This window comes from Labrus mixtus, chromosome 2, assembly GCF_963584025.1.
Source record: "Labrus mixtus chromosome 2, fLabMix1.1, whole genome shotgun sequence".
NCBI classification, from domain to species: domain Eukaryota; kingdom Metazoa; phylum Chordata; class Actinopteri; order Labriformes; family Labridae; genus Labrus; species Labrus mixtus.
Window position 1 is genome coordinate 6970493 of NC_083613.1, and position 23800 is coordinate 6994292.

The window sequence follows — 23800 nt, forward strand, 5'->3', positions numbered from 1 at the left end:
AATAATTAGGAAGATAATGGTGAAGGTTGCAGGCTCACTGTGTTTTTGTGCAGTGTATGCTATTTTCAGTAGACTCTTCTCAAGATGCTTAGGCATAGAAACATGGACCACATCAACTTTTCACAAAACTCGGACCTAAACCAGAATTCTAAAACAAATGACACTACAGCCCAACACTGTATTGGCACAGATTGGAAAATACTATTTTAAACATTTGCATGGTTATAAAAGGTTTGAAATATGTTGTATGACAGGTACTGTATCATCAAGTGTTACTTTATTGGACAGCATATTTACGATTGCCTTGGCATCACTGAAGTCAAGCTGTCCTGCTCGACAGCCCATTAAGAAGCACAAAAACATCCAACATGTTGAACTAAATTCAGATTCATTAGAAAAAGACAAGAAAACGTCTCAGCATGGTCGACACAAAAATCAAGCCGCCAAACGCTGCCTGAAGGTTTTCTACAGACACTTTATGAAAGCAAAAAAAGTGTAGACATTTAAACTTTCCTTCTGAAATCATCTTAGTCAATCTGTCACCATTTTTTATTCTCATTAGGTTTAACTCAGCTGTTATATTTATATTTACACATTCATCAGTTTCAGTGCTGCTTTAACCATTTGTAATCCGGTATGATCATTTCCTCGCCTGAGAAATCATACAAAATAAATTACAAATCTGTTTCCAGACATGCACACTCACACCTCAGTCATCAAAATCAACTGGTACTAATTTCACATCATTGTTTTTTTTTTATAATCCTTTATCACTTTAATGAACACCAACTGTAGTTTAAACGAAACGAAACAAAAAAACAGAAAAAGAAAAAAAACAACAACAAATGTTCCAGGACGGGGGGGGGGGGGGGGGGGGGGAGTCTTGACAACAGGTTGGATGACTTGGTCGGTATATTTTCAAAAACCACATCAAATTGTAAATTCTATAATAGATATACTCGTTCAACAAGTCTGCATAATCTGTCACATTAGATACATTTGACGGTATGTGGAAGTCACTATCACCACTTCAGTGTTTAAATATGAACTGCAAACCAGTTGACCGATTTAAGGCTTCCGAGGTTTGACAGCGTTGTCACGTCGATCTGTCATGTCCACAAAAAGTCAACTGGACTGGGCCTCCACCCTAATTGAGAGGCGTTTCCTGATGTAACTTCAGATAAAAAGGCCCCAAAAAGTAGTGTTGATCTTTTTTTTTTTCTTCTTTCCTCAGAATATAAGATTATCTCAACATTTAAATAAATCACTGCATCTGATGTCTTATAAAACACGCTGATATCTTCATTTCAGTGAGAAAGAAAACAGGGGAGTTTAAATATGTTGATTCAACTCTGAACAGAGCTCTGTGTGTGTGTGTGTGTGTGTGGTGGGGCTCTGTGGTGGAAACGGGTAACCATGAACTGTTTTGTTTAATTCGTTTAAAAGAAACATTGTCTGCAAAAAAAATGCTTGCATTTTACAGTTTACAATGTAGTACCATGCTAGCTCTGCTCGCTTCGTCCTATCCGTTTATTAGCAAATGGAGAATCAGTGCTGTTGGAAACTACGACACACACACTACTGTTTTAACCCCATTCTGCCCTGAGGCCTTCTGCTTTCACCCAATCACAACGCCCAAAAGAGAAGAAAAAGGAGGTGTGAACCCTTAATGAGAGCGAGGATGGGAAAATTAATTAAAAAAAAAAAAAAAAAATTGTTTGTACAGAAAACAAACAGAAGTCAACAAAGCAGCAAATGCAGAAAAAAATCCCACTTCATGCATTTTAAATTTGGGCAGCAGGAAAAAAAGGGGAGGATGGAGAAGATACACTTTTTTTCTCAGCAACAGAGCAGAGATGGATGAGGGAGTGCATACAGGGCAGGTGACGAAGAGTGCATTAGCAGAGTTAGCAAGAGACAGGATGTTCTGAGATGAAACATTACTTGAGGGCAGAGTGGGGCTAAAACTACATTCCTGGTCAGACTAAAATGGATCTGCTTGGTTAACATACAAAGAGTCTCTTTGTGTTTCCAACACTTTGTTAAATTCTTGGCTATGCCATCCTTCTTTCTGACAGTTTCTTTAGAGAAATGAAGCCTGCTGTAAAGTACGCTCTGGTCTCCCGCCTTGCTCCTTATTGAGAGGGGTGGCCGAGGCAGCTATGATGCTGGGAGGTCCGCGCTCGAGGGAGGGGGGATGGGGCTGGAGGAGGCGGAGCAGGGGGTGGTGGCGGCTCAGACGGGGGGAGCTTTGCGCTGCAGTAGATACTGGTTGATGTCTTCTGCGTCGCGTTTCAGCCAGGCTGCATTGAGGAGGATGTTCTCACAGCACTGCTGCACCGTACGCTCAGCTGCTGGCGCTGGGTGACTCTCAAAGAAACTCTGCTCAACACAAACACAGGGAGAGGGAACCATAACTGAGAAAGGATGTAACAAGACAATGTCATGTCTCCACTGGTAAATGATAATTTTTGAGTATCAGGCCCTCATTCTCTGAAAGCAAATAAAGGATTTTATGAAAAAGGATGAGATAGAATGTGAAAATAATCTCTCAATTTAAGTTTCCATTCAAACCATTCAAATCATTTTCAAAAGAAAATAAGAATAATCTGAAATGTTGATTAAACCAGAACGAGAAACACAACCCTTCCCTCAAAACAAACTAGTGAAAAAGCAATAATAAAGTGATCATGAGTTCTGTGAAGTATCTCACCTTCACTTCAGCAGCCATTTTATCGATAGCAAATCCGTCAACTGTGAGCTGCAGAGGACAAGAGACAAGTGTGAACAAACAAAAAAACGCACACACTGAGGTAACTCTGTAGACATAAACCACAACCTGCAGCCTTTTTAACAAATGCACTCCTGAAAATCTCGAGGCAAGTCATGATGAGAAAAGGAAAACATGGGCATGGTGGACGAAGCAACAGAATCTGACAGTTTTTAATCTTTATATCAATTCTATAATTTATCGCATGTAGTCACAGAATGAATGAATGAGTGGTTAGGGACATCCTTTCAAGCAGTACAACAGTTTCATTTCTTACATGCCGATCGCACCAGTCCCTAACTGATAGCCTGAAATAAACGCCGGCACCCTCTTCCACTTGCTCGCGGTGAATTTTCTTGAAAATGTCCTTCTGTCTTCAAACATTGGCTCAGCTCAATTTCATGTGAAATTTTTTACCAGGGAGTGGGCAGGAAAAGTCCCGATGAAGTCAGGGCGGAAGGATCGGCCGTTTGCATTCACACATACAGCTCACCCTGAAAATTGTTCTTAAATGTTTTAGGAGCAAAATAAACTGATTCTTTTCTGAGTCACTTGTGTCTATGCTGGGGTAGAGAATTTACTCATACACTGGCAAGTTACCTTGATGAGTCGTGATATGAGGAAGCCACCCTGGTAGCGGTTGTAAAGCTCCTCCCAGTTGTCTTTTACAAACTTCCAGGCGGCTTTCCGGCCTTGTTTACTGCTGCCTGCCACGCCCCCGATTACTGACACCGTGTCCTGGGGACGAACTTCTTCCTGTGGGGGGGATAAAGTCAGAGAGAGGTTAGCTGTACATTCAGTCAAGCTGTAGATGCAGTCACCTGATGCATAGTGGTGTAAATCACCAGTTTCATGAGGATATGACATTAAATCCATTCTTTGGTACTAATGTTTGAAAGTTCAGGATGACAAGCAGCTAGCTGAAAACTGAGAAATAAGCATGTAGTGGGAATTTCAAAATAAAGGACTATCTTAACGATGATGGCGTAGACTGAGGATATGACATCGGATTGATTGGATCATTGTTCAACCAATCGATGGGTCGATACAGATTGATGGATACATGTATCACATCAGCATTTTTTTATGTGGAGAAATCTACCGTAACTATTTTGACATGTAAAAAATAAACCTACTCAGGGTTTAAATAAGAACTTGGTTTGATTTTCTGTAAAAAAAAACAAAAACTGCACAATGAACAGAACTTCTTTCATTTCTGCCGTCATGCGTAAAAACAAATAGGTTAACTGTGTTACATTTAGTAAATGTGACAATGTGTACCGAGAGGGCGAAGGTGAGGACTTTCTGGATGAGATCAGGGGCAGAGATGGCGCCAAGCACTCGCTCGATACGGTTTTTCTCCTCCTGCATGTCGGCCTGTTTGTGGAGCTAAAGGAGGGAAAACGACAGATTAGATATTTAGGTAAGTCATAGTGAGGGAAAAACTATCCCAATTCGTGTAATTGTCCCTGAAGGTATCATTGTCACATTAAAGCTGCATATTTACCTTTAGCATTGTGTCCAATGTGGCACTGTCTCCATGCTTCAGCACTGTTAAGTATACCTTAAAGAAGAAGAAATGCATGGCATGTTAGTCGATGTAGCTGTAAACATGGATAGGGTGACCAGGTGCCAACAGGTCTGGAACAAGGAGTATGTTTGTGTGGGATAATGTGGGACTTGATACCGCAATGCAGAGAGGGTTTTACATATCGACAGAATGTTGGCGAGAACTTGACTTTATGTGTGGGCACCAGGCCATAATGATAGACTTCTCTTGCTTTCTACACAGCAATTAAATAAAAGCCAAGTCTCAATTTGCTGGATGTGGGACAAGTGGTGAAAATGCTGTGCTTCGTTTACTCTGTGTGTGAACCCGAGGACATTCACAAGATTTCCAGTTTTAAGAGTCAGGACTCTGGTTGTTGGTGAATGGATTCTGTTAGTGTGTGCTGTTTTGTACATGCTCTCCACACACTCTAGGAACAAATCTGTTTATCTATGATTATTTGTCGTCATATGTGGGGCCTCTGACATTTTCAAAATCTGTTAAGTTCTCAAACATATTTTAGCGTGTGCTAGGCATCAGACAGGATAAGATGGACCAAGGGAGCAACATCTTCCATGAGGCAGGAAGTGGCAAACAATTCACAGCAGAAAACAAAACAAAAAACTTGTCAAGTCTGCGGGTTGCTCACAATTAATCGCTGTGAAAAACAGTCAGAACTATTGTGTGAGTTTTATGTTCGCTCACCGGGCTCCTGAGGTCTGCAGGCAGGACCTGTTTGCCATCGACATGGTCCCTGAATCTCCTTCTGGCTTCCTCAAGTGTGGGTTTGTGTCCGGCTTTCCCCAACTTCCCCAGAACCAGCCCTCTGAGCAGGGCGTCCAGGTGACCTGCAGGACGAAGAGTTAGTAATCGTCTCAAGAGGACTGTATAGTAAGATTCTAACTCTGTGACAGTCTGTTCGTACTCCTCACCTTCCCCTGGTTTGCTGTCCCAGCCGAGTTCCAAGCCGATAGGGGTGAAGAGGTCTCTGATGAACTCTTGGATCTCCTCGTGGAAGTCGGTGTGGGACAGTAGCGAGGACAAAACTCCCAGGTTGCAGCTGAGGTCGCTCCACACTGTGTAGTTTGGCTCGTTGACAAACGCCTCCATCAGCTTCAGCACCTCCACAGTGCTGATCATACCTGCACGAGACTGAAGCCAAAAACAATACTAAGATGAAAAATGTATCAAGAATACAAGCAAAGTGCTTTAAGTAAGTTAACTTCAGTCCTATCTCTCATATGTCTCAAACTAAAGGTAATAAAGCAACCGAAGAAGTTGCTCAACAAAAAGAAACATGAGAATTTGTAAGAAATATTTCTGTATACCACATAGCAACAAACAAAACGGATGTCTAATGGAAATCCTTCTTCATTTTTACTTCTACATTTTGATTTGGTGATTTTTTTTCACAACTGATGTGAAAATAATCCTCCAGCCAACCGCATGTGCATCACTGAAGTCAGACTCATAAAATAATAAATGTGTTGAAACAGAAAGAAAGCTCAACCTTTTAAAGATATTTTTACTCTTATTTGATTAAATTGCTTTATTGAGGATGTAACATTTCAGAGCTGTGATACACCTATTAAGGCAGCAGCTACAATCCATACAGTCGATATTTCATTATAGAATTTCAATCACATATATTGGTTTCTTGAATTTCTTTTTTCTCCAAGTCACACAAATGCTTTAAAATTACCTTCCAGTTTCATTTGTGCTCAATGCTCACACTTATTAATGATTCAGGGCACCTAAACTCTTGTGGATTATTATATTTGACCCTTAAAGATAAAAAAGGAGATTTATGGTATTGTTTCATTACCAAGCATTAAGGCTGTACATGTGTTTGTTTATGAGTGTGTGTGTTTGTGTGAGTTTTACCAGGGAGAAGAGGTCGTTCTGCAGGCCGAGTCGGTCCACAGGCTGCAGGTTGAGGTCTCTGACGCCCGGCAGCAGACTCTCCAGCATGGACGAGCTGTACTGGATGCGATAGAAACCCACGGTGCCGGGGTTGATCTGTGAACAGCATGGACACAACTAGGTCAGACTGTTAGGGGAAAAAAATGTTGTTTTACCCTTTTTACCTCTCAGACAGAGTGCTTTTTATCCAACATGGCTTAGAGTGAGGGGAACAGTGTTATCCTAATGTTAGCTTCAGGGTTTAGCAAACAATGGGCTTAACGTGATGGAAACATTTCCCCAAGCCAAGCAAACACTGATTATTCGGAGTTGGAGTTAATACATATTATGAACGAAGGAGCTCACACTTGTAAGTTTATTTTTTCCCCCTCAACATCTGTAGCACTTATTTTGAAAAACAAAAAAAGATACTTGTGCCCCAATGAAAGGATGAGTGCTCACTTCTCAGTGAAGAGACCCCTCATCCCAATTATGCCCCTAGGCCCAACTACTGATTAGTTACATAACCGACCTTATGGCCCTTTGTTGCCACCGCAACCCAAAACAGCATTGCCACCGTCAACAGACACAGTACATGCAACGCTGATACTACCTACCCTACCACTTGGCCCCCAGAAACTAAATGCAACTTTTCCTGGTACCAACATTAGCACATTCTACAATTCTACAGTTCACTTAGCAGACGCTTTTACCCAAAGCGACGTACATCAGAGAGTAAGTACAACACAAGCAAGGATCTAGAAAAAAAGGGAACAATGTCAGTCAGAGCAAACGATCAGCTTTGAGTCCGATTGGACACACAGGTGCTGACAGGAAGTGACCAGAGGCAAAGCACAACATTGACGGCAGTTCTTGAGAGCTCTAATAGAGCACATAGAGAAGAATCTGTAGAGAGATCTTAGAAAGAGGACAGGGGGAGTACAGACAGGGTGAGGTGCCCAGATCGCTGGCACTCACCCCCCCTGATAATGCTGTTGCTCTACCTCCCTCCGCTCCATCATTTTTATAAGGGAAGAGAGAAGAACAAACAAGATGAATGGTTTTCTCCTACCTTTATTTTTTGCCCCAAACTGGCCTTATTCTTCCTCATACAAACCATTGACTGGTTTTAACTGCCATTACTGACATCTCCCTTCTTTTGCAAATACTGTCCCAGCTCTCCCAGTAAGAAACAGCTGACCTTGCTCCCATTTCTACTGGACAAGCCCTAACTTTCCACCCTTGCCGTTCAGCTTATGCCCCTAAATCTACATATCTACGTTTCCCTCCTTCTTCCATAGAGTCCTCACAGGGAATCAATCAGTTCTACCATATAAACTATCCACTGACTCGCAGACCATAACACCAGGTCAGCCCTCAGGGGTGAGCAAACTCTTTCCTACGTCACAAGTTTTCCTCCCAAATCTACCTGCGTCTCCCAATCATGAGTGCTCTTTAAATGGCCTGACTGGTGCCTGCTTAGAAATCCTTTGCATGTCTCTACCTCAGGGACAAACTGAACAGCCACAATCTTATCCTGATCACATCCTGTAATCACCTGTTGTCTTTTATTTTCTGCCGCTAAGCTTTTCAACACCTGGTTATGTTGCCATGTATATCAACCTTGAGACAGATTAATCTTACAACCTGAGATATTATGCCTCAAAGTAGCTATCTCTGAACACTTAAATAATGTTGGGAGCCTCATGACAAGAAGAATTTGGAGGCATTTTTTTTATAGCTCAGTCAGTATCATGTGTATGAAGCGTTAATCATTATCAGTTCTTTGTTCATACTCTTCATGTCCTGATGACTGTTGTTCAACAGCTGTGGTAAATTACACCCGAGAGATTGCGAACCAGTCGACATGTGACAACAGCAAAACGTTCACTCCCACATACTGTACCAGGAAAAAGATTGAATAACACAACTCAAACAACTGTCCCCTTTTTAGCATTCTTGAGCCTCTATATACTGTCAACTTTGTCCTGTTGATAGAGGAAGTGTGGGTAAGTCTGTGATTACCACATCCTCCTCCTCTCTTACTCTCTACTACAAAACAAAAACTGTCTCGCCTGTGAACTATTCACTTCTATCTTTGACCCTGTTTAACATGTTTTCTTGATGAATTGACATGTATGGGTTGTCAACATTTACCTTTATTACATTTATTTCAACATTTTCAACACTTCAATACACGATACAACATGTTAAAAAAACAATAAACCTTTAAAAGCTTCATAGCTTTTTTTTAAAGAAGCTTAAAAAAATAAGTTATATTATTTACCAAAGGCTGCCACTACTGAAAGAGAGAAAGAGAGAGAGAGAGAGAGAGAGAGAGAGCAGTGGTGGTCTATTCGTATTCACAGGTCAGTTCAGCTAGATTACGAGTGATATTTGAGATGGATTACTTCATAAAGGGTGTATCCTTTGATTATTACCAGTCTCGTATCACAGTTCAAAATTCTGGTATGGTGACAAACCCAGTTGGTATGTACATGACCTTTTCTCAAATATGGCCACAGCCTCGTGTGAAGACAGACTTAGCATTATGAAAAGATAGTGTTTTCAAAATGTATAAAGCAAATATGTTTTTTGATTAAAAACAAAAAGTACACTTTCAGTTAACAATATTCACTTTACATCTGTACTGGACACCTTAAACATACTGGTTTTAAAAGCTCTGCCTAATTTTTCGTATTAGTGAAAATGTCCAGAATTCAGACAGAAAGGTGTCAGCAGAGGCATGGGGGGCAGAGATGGCTCAGAACTTTAATCTACTGTATTAGAGTAATTTTCTTTTAACTTTTAATTCACTCTAATCTACCTCTCTCTCTGAATTATTGTCTCTCAGGAGGTTATTACAATAATTTCATAGGTCAGTTCTCACACATACTTATGACTCTTACTGCACCCCATTTGGAGTTTTTATTTTATATACCTTTCTAAATCTGCACTTAGTACAAAGAATAAGAGACTGCATGTGTCTGGTACCGCTGCTTAGAAGCTGGTATCAAGAAATAAAACGTAGACTTGTATAATCATCCGAGCTGCCTACTCAGCTAAATTTCCAAGATAAACTCAAATATCAGCTTGTGTTGGAAGAACTGTGACTGGAGCTCACCTTGACCCACTGGTCGGGCCCGATGCCACTGAGGGTGATGGTGGTCTCCAGTCTGTCCAGCAGAACCTTGAGCTTAGTGCATTTTGGGTCATCGCTGGTACAAATGCTAATGGGGACCATCCAGCTGGGGCAATCCTCACCTTAACAACAGACACATCAAAAAGCCAATGAGACATTAGCAAAGCAAATCTACCAAAAGGAATGGGCTACATTATTGGAAAAGGGATAGGCATCTGTAACAACCGTGGAGGACACTAAATGCCGTCTGTAAATCCTCACCGTTGTGCGGTCCACTGGCACAGAACTTCTTCTGAGACATCTTCAGGATGCGATCGTCACCTTGCTATTGAAAAACAAACAAACCTTATAATCAGTGTGAAAAAGAGAATCTTAAAACAGGATACAACATGACAACAAGTAATAAGACATACACATTCACCTCTCAAGGTGAAGAAGTTAGATTCACTTTTTACAAAAACAAAAAGGTAAAGAAGTAATAGATTTCTTTTCTTTTTCATAACGGGTAAAACGTCAATTTTTAATACCAGTTTTTTTTTTCACCTCAAATGACAAAGTTTGTTAAATGCTTCGCAAGATTGCTTCACCTGGCACTGGCTGTAATAGCTGCAATCCTTTGGGAAAAATCAAATTATAGTGCTTGTTTTTGTCACGGACACACTCAGATTGTTATCCTAAGTTTCTGACAACATAACAGAAAGGATCCCTTCAGAGATAGACTTTTTGTTAAAAAACGAATTTAAAGAAAACTAAATAAAACAACCACTACTTTGCTCTTTTAAAAGCCACCAGATTCCATTCAACAAAACAGTATTTTTTGCAGTTTCTTTTCTAAAGGTGCACTCACACTAGTCAATTTTTACCATACCCAAGCATGACTGTTCCCATAAGTCCAGTTTGTTTGACTAATGCAAATGCTCTGTACTGTGCTCAAGCACGCTACACTTCCTTGGCCATGGCACGGTTGGAAGAGGTGTGCTTCGGCAGGGTACGGTTGCACATGCATGTGCATGTAAACAGGAATGCAACGTGTACATAAATCCTTAAAAGACTCTCAAGTAGTCTATTCAACTTCCTGTGACTGATCAAACAGCTCATTTCCAGTGGAGCTCACCTGTTCCTGCTCTACTTCTATTATAGGGAAGCCCATCTGCTTGGTCCACGAGCTCATCACTGCAGCAATGGGTTTCCCACTGGCCTGTTCCAGACAGTCCCATAGGTCCTCTGTGGAAGACAGCCAGGAGTGAGAAGATTAAGAAACTGTGAAACCAATTTACACGACTGTAAATCGTTTCTGGCATGTTTGTACCTGTTGAAGCATTTTTATGTTGGAACTTCAAAAGATAGGCGTTCATTCCTTTCCTGAAATCCTGCAAGGAAAGAGTTAGAAGTCAATCTTAATGAAGGAAATGCTGGGAGAAATTTGACAGTGTTAGATAACCGACCTCGTCTCCTATGTAGTTGTGCAACATGCGGATCACAGATGCTCCTTTGCTGTAAGAGATGGCATCAAAGATTTCATCGACCTCTGATGGATGGCCCACGTTCACCTGGAGCAGAAGAAAATACACCAGAAACCTTGAGTTGAAGAGTCTGAAGGAAACTTTTGAGGTGTTACACTGATTGAATACAACCTTGTTTCCAAAACTGTTGTGATGCTGTGTTCAGAGCAAGGCAAGTTTGTTCATTAAGCACCATTCACAGATAAATATATAGAGCTCATTAAAAGATATATGACTGTGCAAAAGTAGGACAAAAATACAAAATATATTCAAATTGCCAAAATTTATCACGTTGTTGCCATGATGATGAAACATAAATTGTTAAAGACCAATGATTCAGCAGCTTGCACTATAATAAGTCTAAATCCTTCCTCACCTCTATAGGGTGGCTGCTGTCCAGTGCGTCCAGGTCCAGAGCTCGGGTGTAGTCTGCTGAGACGAACTGGGTCCAGATGTCGTACTCTGGGAAGCAGTGATCCACACACAGATACTCGATCCAGGACGCAAATCCCTCATTAAGCCACAGATGGGTCCACCATTCCTATATAAGCACACACACACACACACACACACACACACACACAAATGGAAATTACTGATTGGCAGTTCATATCTTCTCCCGTTACACCTGTCCGCCATGTGAAATGCATGGCGGCAGAAGGGTGGGGTGAGGTCGTTCCTACTATCAAAATGGTATCAAGCTTTCTATTCTGGCAGACTCACTGAACAATCAACTACTTTCTGCTGCTGGAGAGGCAATAGACTTCCACAGAAACAGGGTAATTATTCCCCCAAAAATGTTTAAACCTTTATTCTTTCATTAAGAAGGTGGAATGGCCTTTTGTGTGTGTTGCACACATAGTGCAGTTGCACTCAGATGCCTTCAGTGGGCACCAAAACACACTAAACAGAATCAGGTTCAAGGTTACTATATCTGTACCCGTGCTTTAGGTCTTTTTTTAAACAACTTCTATTTGTTATTTCATAACGTGTTCTAGCCGGTATTGCTATAGTTTTCAATAGTTCTTATTATGACTGTGGCTATCATATAGTTTTTTTTTTTTTTATATCTGCTCACAACATTTACTCATAATTGACAGTCTGAAGTTATTTTAGGTACAAATAACTGATGCAGCATTATGGCAAGTTACCATGGTGACCAAGTTCCCAAACCACTGGTGGGCGAGTTCGTGTCCGACCACCAGTGCCACCCACTGCCTGGAGGACGAGCAGGAGTTCTTGGGGTCGATGAGAAGAGCTGTCTCCCTGAAAAACAAAACAAAGAAAGAACAGAAAGTCGAGGTTAAGACTGAAGGTAGACACTTCATTTGGTGGATGAACGAGTGACTGGTAGCAGCCGGTACTGATAACTAGGGGATAAGTAAAAAGGAGAGCCTTGAAACTATAGGTTGTTTTTTTAATCATTATTATTTGCTATATTTCAACAGTTAAAAACGATTAATCAATAATTGCATGTTCGAAATTCTATTATTTTGCATTTCAAAACAGCAATTATTATGCTTAATTTTGTACTTTTCTAAGCAAAGGGTAATTTACGTCCTGTACGGATAAAAACATATTTTATTGTGAAAGAAAATAAAGAACCTACAGTAGATGAAAAGTAACAACATTGTCTTAAGGATGGAAAATGGAACTTGCTACAGATGGAAAAGTTCAGAGTAAATAAAAATAGCTAAAGGGAAGTAAAAAAGTGAAATGTTTAAAATGTCACAAGGTGTTTGTTACTTATGGCCTGTCAATTGAAATGTCAGAGTTTCTCAAAGTGAAATAAGCCAATCAAACAGGCAGCTGTGATGCTGTTTTCCATCTCTGTGGCTGAGACGCTACGGGGGCTTAACCAAGATGTGAGGAAGCAACCTTTTATAAATCCCTTATTTTACAGATAAACGGCCGCAACTAAAAGATCTTTAATCTAAAATGATGTAAAACCGAGACGAGCAACAAATCTCATGAGTTAGCTTTGAAATGTTTAGATAAAGGCACATAATTGGCAAGAGACAAATGTTTAAAACATTACAAAACTCATCTTTAGCACTTGAAAATACAAATTGATACTTACATGAATCTTTCAATGATTTCACTCAATTTGACAATATTTATTTTTTAGGCTTTTTAAATGTATACAGGACTTAATGGGGGGCAAATGACACATTGGGCTGTATTGGAAATAAACCAGTAATACATGATTATTCATTATGAAATTAAAACTACGATACATTCTTAAACACATAGACTTTGAATCCCCTAAAAGGGACAGTGAGTAACTTTAGAGTACTTAAGTGCTGCAATTAATGGTTATTATAAATGATGATTAACCTGTTGATTCTTTTCTGTGATTAATAAATGAGTCATTTGGTTGATAAATTATAGATATTTCATCATCCGATATCAAATTCAGGAGGAAAAAAAACAGAAAATATTCAAATTCAGAAAGCTAAACTCTGAGATGTTTAACTGTTTTTTTTTAATTAGATGAATTTAACATTTGACAAGTTCTTGATAAATTGTTGCAGCAGTAGAATATTTCTTAAATGTTGCCACAGTAGAGGGCATATGGTTGGTTAATTCAAAATATTATTTTTTCCACTTTTGTTTAAAAATAAAATAGTGTGTAATGGTGAAGATCTAGAGAAAGTTGAGCTAACCTGTAGGTAACAAGGCCCCAGTTTTCCATGGCACCTGAAAGGAGGAAGAAAAACATATTTAGTTTCAACATTTTAAGATGAAATATCTCATATTAGTTGATGTAGGCTGACTGACAGCAACTCACCAGCAGCAAAATCAGCAATAGCTATGAGATCAATTTTAGGCAATGGATAAGGAACATTGAAGTAGTCTTTATAGAAAGGTAAGGTCTTAGTCGCAACCTGCAAAACAGAAAAACTAACTTAATAAAAGGATCCAAACAATGAATGACATTCTAATATTTTTGTTTGATCTATTTTCTACATAACATCCTCACCTCCAGTGCAAATTTCCCTTGTTCTGCCCTCCCGACAGGTGTGTAGACGCGCACTGTTATACCGTCTGATGATTGGCTCTCCACAAAATCATATTCACCGATGACAAAAGCTACAAGGTACGTGGACATGATGGGTGTGGTGGCAAATTTCACTTCCACAAGATTTTCATCCTCTGGATATGGCTTTCGATCAATGACATTCTAGAAAAGTGAATGAGCAAAGAGGAATTCAAAGGAGCAGATTACAGACGACAAAGCATAATATTAGTAATACTGTGCTTATGCAAGACTCTTCATAGTAGATCATTACCAAAGAGTAAACTGTTATTATTTCATATCCTTATAAATCAGTCCCCACAGGATTTTGTAGGCTTTTCTGTAATTTTTGTGGCCTACAAAGACTGATTTCATGGCCACTATTATCTAATCTAATTAAAATTAGATGTTAAATTGAAACCTGAATAAAGCCTAATCTTATTATTTTCTGTCAACAATGGAGCTCTATGGAATCAGAGAGAGAGAGAGCATTTCTCAGAAGGTAGTGCAATTTTTGTTTTTGGAGTTCTAAAGGATTTGTTGAGAAAAGGAGAAAATCAGTATACAAACAGACTCATCCTTTAAATATCAATGCTGACATGTATAGCATATTTCCGCATGTGTGCTGATGTTTACACCCCGCTGTTACAACAGATGAATTAAATGCAGCGTTGTGTTGCAGTGGGCTTTAAAGGTCACACTTTACTTGCTGAGAAAATACATTTCAGCAGGTACGTGATGACAAAAGGTCAAGAGCTGGACCAGCATCGATGTGTGCAGGGCTTGGCCCTGCTGGCCGGACTAATCAAATTCATGCGCTGGATGGTCTGCAATTTGTCTGAAATGATTGATATAACTTCATAACATTATCTCAGGTTATTGAAGTGTAATATTCTGAGGTAATTTAATTGAATTTTGTTGTCCGTCTTGAGGAAAATTAATTTGGATCGGATATCTGACACAACAGGAGCAGAAAATAAAACAAACAACATTCTAAAAATGACAGACTGCATTCATGTCATCAGAATTTTTTGTTAGCTTCATCATCAACCCTCAATTGAACCCTGTTAGCCTGGAGCCTGGTCTGTGTGTGTGTGTGTGTGTGTGTGTGTGGGGGGGGGGGGGGGGGGGGGGGGGGGTTGTCTGAAATAATCTAAACCAGATGATGTTTTCTGATGCAATTAAGCTGAAAACGCCTTCACCTGAAATCACTGAGACAGGACAGAGTCTGATAAACCCAAAAAGATGTTTCTTATGACGAGCATCCTCATTTGAATTGTACAGTAGTAACACTTCACATGGAGTTAAATAGATAAAGTAAGAGAGCAGTATAATACGCAGTGACTGTCTGCCCTCTATTACGTAAGCGTCTAAGAGAAAAGAGAAGGAAGAGAGAGGAGGGGAAACACACACTCACAAACATAAACACAGACACACATTAAAGAAACTCAGCAGCAGAAAGTGACTCAGGCGGTCTTGGGTCTGCCGTTTCTCTTAGGGAGGAGTGAACGCATGACACGTACCATATTTGACAAGGCTACCCGGTCCTTGGGAACTATCAGAGCGATGTCAAAGGTGGCTTTGATAGCTGGCTCATCCCAACAGGGGAAAGCTCTGCGAGCATCTGTGGCCTGGAGGAGAGAGAGAGAGAGAGAGAGAGAGAGAGAGAGAGAGAGAGAGAGAGAGAGAGAGAGAGAGAGCGTTAGATTGAGATCAGATTGTTTAGATGAGGTAAGCTTCTGCATCTTGAAGTTCATTTTGAAATGATTTTCTGCCTGCTGTTATCACATTTCTCTTGTCCTATCGCATGACTTGTCCGATCTAGGAGACAGTGTGGCATGTAAAAAATGGCATCCAGGTACAGAGGAGCATGAAAAAGTGTTTGTTTACATAATGAATGCTACATTAAAAGAAGAAAAAAGTTTGATAACAAATTGATAGGACTCCAGAACAGAGCTGAAGCGCCAAACAACTTTGGTCGAGCAGGAGGAAGCGTGTTCAGCACTGGTGATTGTTTCTGTGTTGATATAGCTACATCATGTATAAGGATGTCAGTGTTTCCCGCGGCGCTTTATAGTTAAGGCGGCAGCTTTAACTACCCCTGTGAAAAACAAACACATTGTCATTTCAGTCTATTAAAATTATATTTACTTTAGTGATTTTAAGTCTTTCACACAGAAACATGTTAAGTGTTGTTTCTAATGCCACTTTTCTCCGTTTCATCTCACCGTGTCTGAGTGCAGGTATGAGCTGGAGGTTACGTGTGACAAGAATCTGAAACTTATCAGTAATGTGACAGCCTGCTGTAGTCTGTAGCTGCAGATTTTTTTTAAATGTTGTTACAGAGCGTTGTGTTCGCTCCGAAATCTGAAAATATAGTCCCTAAACGCATGTGCTTCCTTTGGTCTGACTTCACAGCATGTGCTGAAGCTGCACATACACACACACACATTCGCTAAATGAACGGTGCGTATGTGTTGAACACTGTCAAAGCTTATATGAGACACATAACTTGTTTCTGTTAACCACTGCAAACTTGCTATTCACAGAAACATTTATTTTTTGTTTTATTGTATAGTCGATGTCCCTGATGGAGGATGACAAATACTGTTCTTGAAATGATACAGCTGTTCACATTACAGTCAGTTGTACTTTCTAAATAAATAAGCTACCACCTAAACTGACAAAGTTTCCTGCAGGAATAACTGGATGTTTCTACAACACAAACTGTATTATGTTCTCTACAACAGCAGAAAGCAGAATGCAGACAACTGTTTGGCCATTTGTGTTTACACAAGCACCCAACTCAGACAATGTCAGGACATTTTTTTGGAGGACAGTACATGTTTAAAAGAGGCTTTTCACTGAGCTTTCTCAATCAGCACTGCTGCTACTGTCAGGATTGATGCATGCAAGAAATCCACCTGAGTGGAAAACTTAAAAGCAGTGCCCATATGAAAAAACATTGCCTTTCATTATGATTTGCAACACAACAAAAAAAAAAGTTTTTAAAAAAATAGAATAAAATATGAAAACATTTCTAATCATCTAAGCACAGCCCTAAAGGGAGACCCTCATTTCATAGCTACATTTTTTCCTGTGTGCACATACTGTGTAAACAGCAGGTGTATACCCTGCACGTGAAAAAGACTGAGTCGTTCCAACCCCCACCCCTCCCCTAATTATATACCAGACACAACTGACCTTTATCATGGCTCCACTTACCCAGAATGTTACCAATGCATGGTAAAATGTTCTAATCCAACCATATAAATAAAAGGATATCTGAGTTATTGACTCATAAAAGTTACAGTCACAACATACCAAGAAGAGTCACATGACCGTCACACCCTTCTGTGTTGCAAAACAGGCAAGAAGTGTGTTAAGCAACACACTCAACTTTCCCAAAAGAAAACATCTAATCACTCACTCACTCACTCACCTCAAACTGTGTGACAGCAGCGTAGCGGATCTCTCCAGCAGAGGTTGTATATTTACTTCTATAGAATCCCTTCATTTTGTCGTTCAACTCCCCAACGAAGTCTATCTTCAACGTGCCGGAGCCTGGGGAGGAGAGTTGCAATGTTCATTCATCCGCGATCAGAGGCTGTAAAGTCTGTTACTCTACAACAGCTTGATGATGGAATAGTGTTTTCAAAGCAGGGACTAGAGAGAGAAGAGCAAAGTGAAACCACTTCTTACCTTTCTGTAAAGCACTAGGAAATGACAGGGTGACTTTTTCATCCTCATTTTGATAGTTGAATCCTGTCGCATTAATTTCTAGAGTAAAAGAAAGAGAGGAAGCCATGGTTTAATGCTTACATCGAGATAAGAGATCTATGGGAAAATGTTCATTTTGAAAAAATGTCATTAATACAGTGAAAACGGCAGGAAACAGACACAGAGGGACCCTCACCTTCTCCTCCCTGTGGTGCAAAGGAAGCTGTGATTATGTCGATGTCGGCACAGTTCATCACAATCTGATTTGTGGCTTGTGTCACCTGTAAATATTGACGGAACACAACATTCATTATACTTTGTGCATTCAATTCAAATCCCAATCTACCTGGTTTATATGAATATTTCAAAAATAACCTCAATCACACTATCACCCTGTCTTGACTTTGAGCATGTAAAGAAGAAGAAATGTTTTGGGTGATTTTCAGATAGCAGGGACTCTAATGAATGGACTTATTGCAGGCTAAACCTTAAGAGGCTTAAAGGCAGGACTGCTCACAGATAAAGAAGTAGCTGGGGTATGAAAAAGCAGCGGCGAAAACAAAGAAAGTGATGCAAACAAGGAGAGAAGAAGACAGACTCTGAGGCTTCTGACTTGTGATGTGACAACAGCGGATGTGACTGTGAAACACAGCAGCAAAGTGGGATGCCATGCAGTTTTCAAAGAGGCCAGTAATCGTGACATTCACGGTTTGTGGCACTGCTGGTTGGACGATGTTGTTGTTTGAGAGACTTGGAGGCTGACACAGCAGCAGAGAAGCAGGAATTGTGAAACATGACAAAGATAAATGTAGATGAAATGTTTAGCACAAGAACAGAAAGTCAGATTCCATTCAAAATAGAGTGTGTCAATATTCTCCAAGTCCAGGATTCAATTTTACTTCAACTTAAAGTCAAAACTTTACTCTTGACATAAAAGTTTTTAAAGCAATTACACATACGCCAGTAAAAGACAATTATATTCCACAACTTTTCCACTATAATCATATCTATGACAATATTCCACAAACATTACTGTTAATTGACATATAATGGATGTAAAACTGAGACTAGTTTAAATATAATAACCATGATATAAAGCATGTGCAGTAAGAAAAACAGTTATTCTCAGCACTATTCAGTAGCACTTCTGATCACCAATCACAGAAATATGCCAGTTTAAACAGCTTAACATTGGCAAACTATACTTTTGGATTCTCGATTGTCGTTCGTGCAAATTATAGCTTACTTCATTTTATAGCAGTCTGCTTGGTGTTTGAGATATTACTCATGCTCTTAAATGTGTGTTATCTGAACCATTTGAACTTATCAATATAATTGAATCTGTTCTTGATAGTGAAGCAGTTTCTATACAATTATTGATTGTATAGCTAATCCATAGCTTTACACGACTATATTATATTTTATATTTTCTTCAGACAATTTTAACAGGACTTATGTGTGTCTTGTGATGGAGATGGAGTGTTAGAAACCAGGCAAAGGTGTTGGGAAAGTGAGCTAACAGGTGTCTGTTCCTTCGCAATTGAGCAATTTGTACTTGCAGGGAGCACAAAGTATCTCTCAGATATAAATGCAAAGTGGGCTGGTGTTTGCTATGTGTGATAGTTATACAGTAACTTATATCTACACTGACTTGAGGGAAAACAGCAGCATCAATACCAAATGATTCACTAACCTACTAAGGCAACTGAAGGCTAACTAATGGCAGCTTGTATTCTTCATATTTGACCAAACTACTGTTTTCAGAACAGCTGAACTTTAACGAGAGCTGCTCTGAAAGTAAGCAATTGGAAATGTTGAATCAACTTGAACTAGTTAACATGTAAAAGACAAGAACATTTAAATAATTTACAAGCACAAAATTAAACCATGAAAGTTGGTTTAACATTCTAAAAATACTGTAATGTCTTACAAAGAGGAAACCGTACCAATGTCGCCAAAGCTACCGAGATGTTTTCATTTCTTGTGGCATGAACCTGACAATTAGTTTCATCTCATGCAGACACAAAGATTTCACTTAGCACTATGACATTTAGGTCACTTTAATGATATTACCAAAGAACAATTCTAAGCTACTTTAAATATCTGTAAGCTTACTTTCTCGAATTCTGACCATAGGCATGGATTTGAAATAAAACACAGGATACTTGTGCCCTAAATCAAATTAAATGTCTTATATAGAGATGAAAAACAGACTCCAAGTCTGAACAGAGACATCTCTGCAAACATGGGTGAACGTATGATTGCTTTGGCATTTAAGTTGAAGAAGGACTGTGACAACTCCAGATTCTAATAACATCAACTTGATAAGAAGTCCTCAGCAATTGCCAAAAAATGCATGCAAACTCCTGCAGACTGTCTAAATTATACAAATGTGTGCCCCATTTCTGTACCAAAACATTGCCAATATAGTTAGATATATAGCTATATCATTGTCTCTTGCACCAGCTTTTAGTTAAAAATATGCCTAAAATGTTTTTTTTTTTTTTACTCTTTGCACTTTCCAATACCATCCATTTAATATCATCCATTACTATCATGAAACATAAATTTATTTGAATACAACAAATACATTTTGCCTGGGTTCTTGTGATGGTCGGGTTATACATGTCTGTTGGGTATCGTGCACTTTGGGTTCTTTTCTGTTGAATTGTATTTAATTATTTTTAGTATTTAGCATTTGTTTGTTCTTGCTGTTGTTTATGTTCTTCTGTGTTTGGTTTAGTTTGTTCTTGTTCTTGCTGTTTGTCAAAGCACTTTGTAAACCTGTGTTTTTAAAAGGTGCTATAGAAATAAAGTTATTATTATTATTATTATTGTTAACAATTTTGACAACCTGAATTTGAAGTACGGATATTTCAGTCTACTTTGTTACTGCAAAATGAAGGCATTGCATGTGATATTGTCTTCAACACTGTGGTGCTGCGATAAGCATTACTTGGACTAAGGACATGAAAATAATTTGCATACATTAAATGGTTAACTTAAGTTTTACCAATCATGCACCTAGTCTCAAAGGGTTTCAATAGCTTACAAAGACTATCAGTGTAAAGATTAAAAAGGACAAAATGCGCCCTCGTCTGGCTCCATTACTGACCCCAAATAAGACTATAAACTATTACCCCGTTTACCTGCATATAGTCTGATGGGTGTACCAATGAGATACAATGTTTACAATGTTTTTAAGAACTAGCCTTTGGTTCAATTTATCAAACAACTTCCCCACGAGTGATTTAAGGTCATGTTTATAACACATATCTGAATGAGTGAGTAAAGCAGGGGGTGGGAGGGGGCCACATCATGTTGCCATGATTTAGCAAACACCAGTGAGCGTTAGCGAGCCGCTAGTTTGCTGGTAAACAACTTCGGTAATCAATATCCGATTAATCGATTGTGTCTGGTGGCAATGCACCACTGCTATTAAAAGGGGTTTACCTCTGCTGGCACTCAACAAAATGCTCTTGAAACACGTCAAGAGCTCTGCTGTCAGCATGCTAACGATAATGAGACTAAGCTAAGCTAACATGAGAGTGCAAGTATGTTACTGCTGTGCTAGCTGGCTCGTTTAGCTTTGTGGCTAGCAGCAGAAATACCATGTCGTTATTTCCCCATTCATGTCCAGCCTATGAAACAAATAGCTTGTTAGCAGCAGCCAGCTAACGTTACATTAGCTCAGCTTACTTAGGTCACCACTGCCTGGCTAATGGCTAACAGTTTCCGTTTTCAGTCAACAGAGTAAATTAGCTAGCTGCTGGTTTGACGTTAGCTGGTGAGATTACATAACAAAATCCCCGCCATGCAGACAAATCCATCCAGCTACACGCTCCGGTTCACGTACCTCCACCAGCGCCTCCAGTTTGCCCTCGAAAGTGAAGTCGATGAGGTCGGGCTTCAGACATAAGCCGTAGTTGACGGGGTACACGTCAGTCGGTAACCGTACGAAGGGCCTCCTTTCGGGCATGGTTCCTGTATTTTGGCCGGTTGCGCTAACGAAGACGGTGCTGTGTGTTACTCTAGTTATGAGTTTTATTAGTACAGAGCTGAGCAGAACAGTCGACAGTGAGGATGAACAGCAGGTAGTGAGTCTGTGTACGAATGACAGCGGAACCCTGCGGCCCAGGAGCAACAACATCAACTGAAAGCCTGTCAGCACTGCCAGCTACACTTCTGTCCTCGTAGACCAAACAACTCAAGTTAAGCAGCGTCGAGCTACAGACACTATACGTCATCACGTTTCGGCGTACGTGACAATACGCGTGCAAACAGTCTATGGTGCAAACTAAATAAATAAATAAAAAACACATAAATACATGTAGAAATAAATGAATGTAGAAATAAATAAATGTGGAGATAAATAAATGTGGAAATAAATAAATGTGGAAATAAATAAATGTAGAAATAAATAAATGTGGAAATAAATAAATAAATGTGGAAATAAATAAATGTAGAAATAAATAAATGTGGAAATAAATAAATGTGGAAATAAATAAATAAATAAATATGGAAAAAATAAATAAATGTGGAAATAAATAAATGTAGAAATAAATAAATGTGGAAATAAATAAATAAATGTGGAACTAAATAAATGTGGAAATAAATAAATGTGGAAATAAATAATTGTAGAAATAAATAAATGTAGAAATAAATAAATGTGGAAATAAATAAATAAATGTGGAAATAAATAAATGTAGAAATAAATAAATGTGGAAATAAATAAATGTGGAAATAAATGAATAAATGTGGAAATAAATAAATGTAGAAATAAATAAATGTAGAAATAAATTTAAGACATTTAATTATTTATGTCCCATTTATTTACCAGTTTTTATTTATTTATTCATGCATTTAATTATTTATTTATTCATTATTTTATTTATTTATTCCAGCATTTATTTATACATTTATTTATTTATTTATTTATACTTCTGTCAGATCTCGTCCTCCATAGCAAACAAATACAATTACAATTTGCGTTTCGAGGCCTGGATTAAGACAACATGACAACACTGATGTTGAAACTGTAAATGCAAGTGTTTATTTATTTTTTATTATTTTTTTAAAATGTTTTATTAGCACACATATAAGAATACATCAAAATAGGATTAACAAAAACATAAAAGGTGTGTCAGGAGAGGTCAAGAAGCCAACAAGCTTATACAAGGGACCTCACCTCTTAAGAGACAAATAAATCAACTAAACAAATCGAATTACACAATTTCAAAACAAAATTAAATATAAACACATATACAGTAACCTATACACGTATTCATACACACACACTTAGACACATACATACAATAGAAAGACTGAGAATGTTAACCGTCTATCAGCTAAATGAAACAGGCATTGATCTATTAAAAAGGGAGTGAAATGAGTGAGTTGATGGAAAAAAAATAAAAATGAAAAGAAATATATTTTATATATGCAAAAGTTTGACCTCATGGATTAAATGTGAAGACAGTTATTTTTTATATTTATTTTATTCACATGAAAATAAAACAGGAAGAACAAGAACAATATTACATAAGTATGTGAGGGAGAAGCCCCATCGGGCTCGTAGAATGGCATTTCCCAGGCAGAATAATAAAGAAATAATTATTGCAGTGAATGTACCATTTATCCACAATACCTATACGTCTTGCAATATTTAGGACATATAAAACAAGGATAGTATGCATGATAATAATACAGTACTAGGCAGCAAGGCACCACTAAATATTTATATATTGTACAAATATATGAAATTGTGTACCTGTGCCACACACCCAGACACAACACAAACCTATTTCAATGCATTTACATGCAATCAACAGTGGTGATTACAGTCTAAAAACATACTGATGTATAGCTTAGAGCTTTCCATAAGAACAGGAAAGAAAAACAACATGAAAAATTATCAGCTTATATAGGCAGTTCGAATGGAAATATTGATTAGTGAAAATTATTGATTTCAGAGCTTTTTTAAACTCCTGTGAAGACAAGTTCAAACTATTTGAAGGGAGAGAATTCCATAGATTGGTAAATTATACTTAACTGAGATTGGGAAGTCCTGTATAAGGGGGTCTAAGAAGAGAATAATTACACCTTGAGTAGTTATGGAATTTATATGAAAAGATTTCACAGAAGGCAGGAGGAAGAGTTCTTATTAAGGAGCTATGTACAAATAAGCCAATCTGGA

At 38.7% G+C, this 23800-nt stretch overlaps 1 protein-coding gene across 1 annotated transcript; it reads right to left on the reverse strand.

Moving 5' to 3' along the window:
• Nucleotides 1–260: 260 nt before the first annotated feature.
• Nucleotides 261–21812, reverse strand: npepps (aminopeptidase puromycin sensitive). The gene is made up of 23 exons (XM_061049160.1): nt 21461–21812; nt 17801–17885; nt 17587–17664; nt 17327–17448; nt 15408–15515; nt 13849–14049; nt 13657–13753; nt 13532–13565; nt 12017–12131; nt 11242–11406; nt 10809–10913; nt 10673–10733; nt 10478–10587; nt 9625–9688; nt 9346–9485; nt 6204–6338; nt 5252–5471; nt 5025–5167; nt 4278–4334; nt 4052–4159; nt 3371–3526; nt 2714–2761; nt 261–2382 (listed from the first exon to the last, which is right to left on the reverse strand). Exons 1-23 carry the CDS (start codon nt 21752–21754, stop codon nt 2236–2238), a joined length of 2793 nt encoding a protein of 930 aa, XP_060905143.1. The 5' UTR covers nt 21755–21812; the 3' UTR covers nt 261–2235.
• Between the last annotated feature and the right edge of the window lie 1988 nt (nt 21813–23800).

What these genes read in the sequence shown, in the direction of transcription:
- npepps (XM_061049160.1), bottom strand. Translation starts at nt 21,754, where the DNA reads ATGTTGTTGCTCCTGGGCCGCAGGGTTCCGCTGTCATTCGTACACAGA. An exon ending in CTGCTGTCACACAGTTTGAG is followed by an intron (nt 15,516 to 17,326) that starts GTGAGTGAGTGA and finishes TCTCTCCTCCAG; the next exon opens with GCCACAGATGCTCGCAGAGC. An exon ending in ACAGCAGCCACCCTATAGAG is followed by an intron (nt 10,914 to 11,241) that starts GTGAGGAAGGAT and finishes CTTCTGCTCCAG; the next exon opens with GTGAACGTGGGCCATCCATC.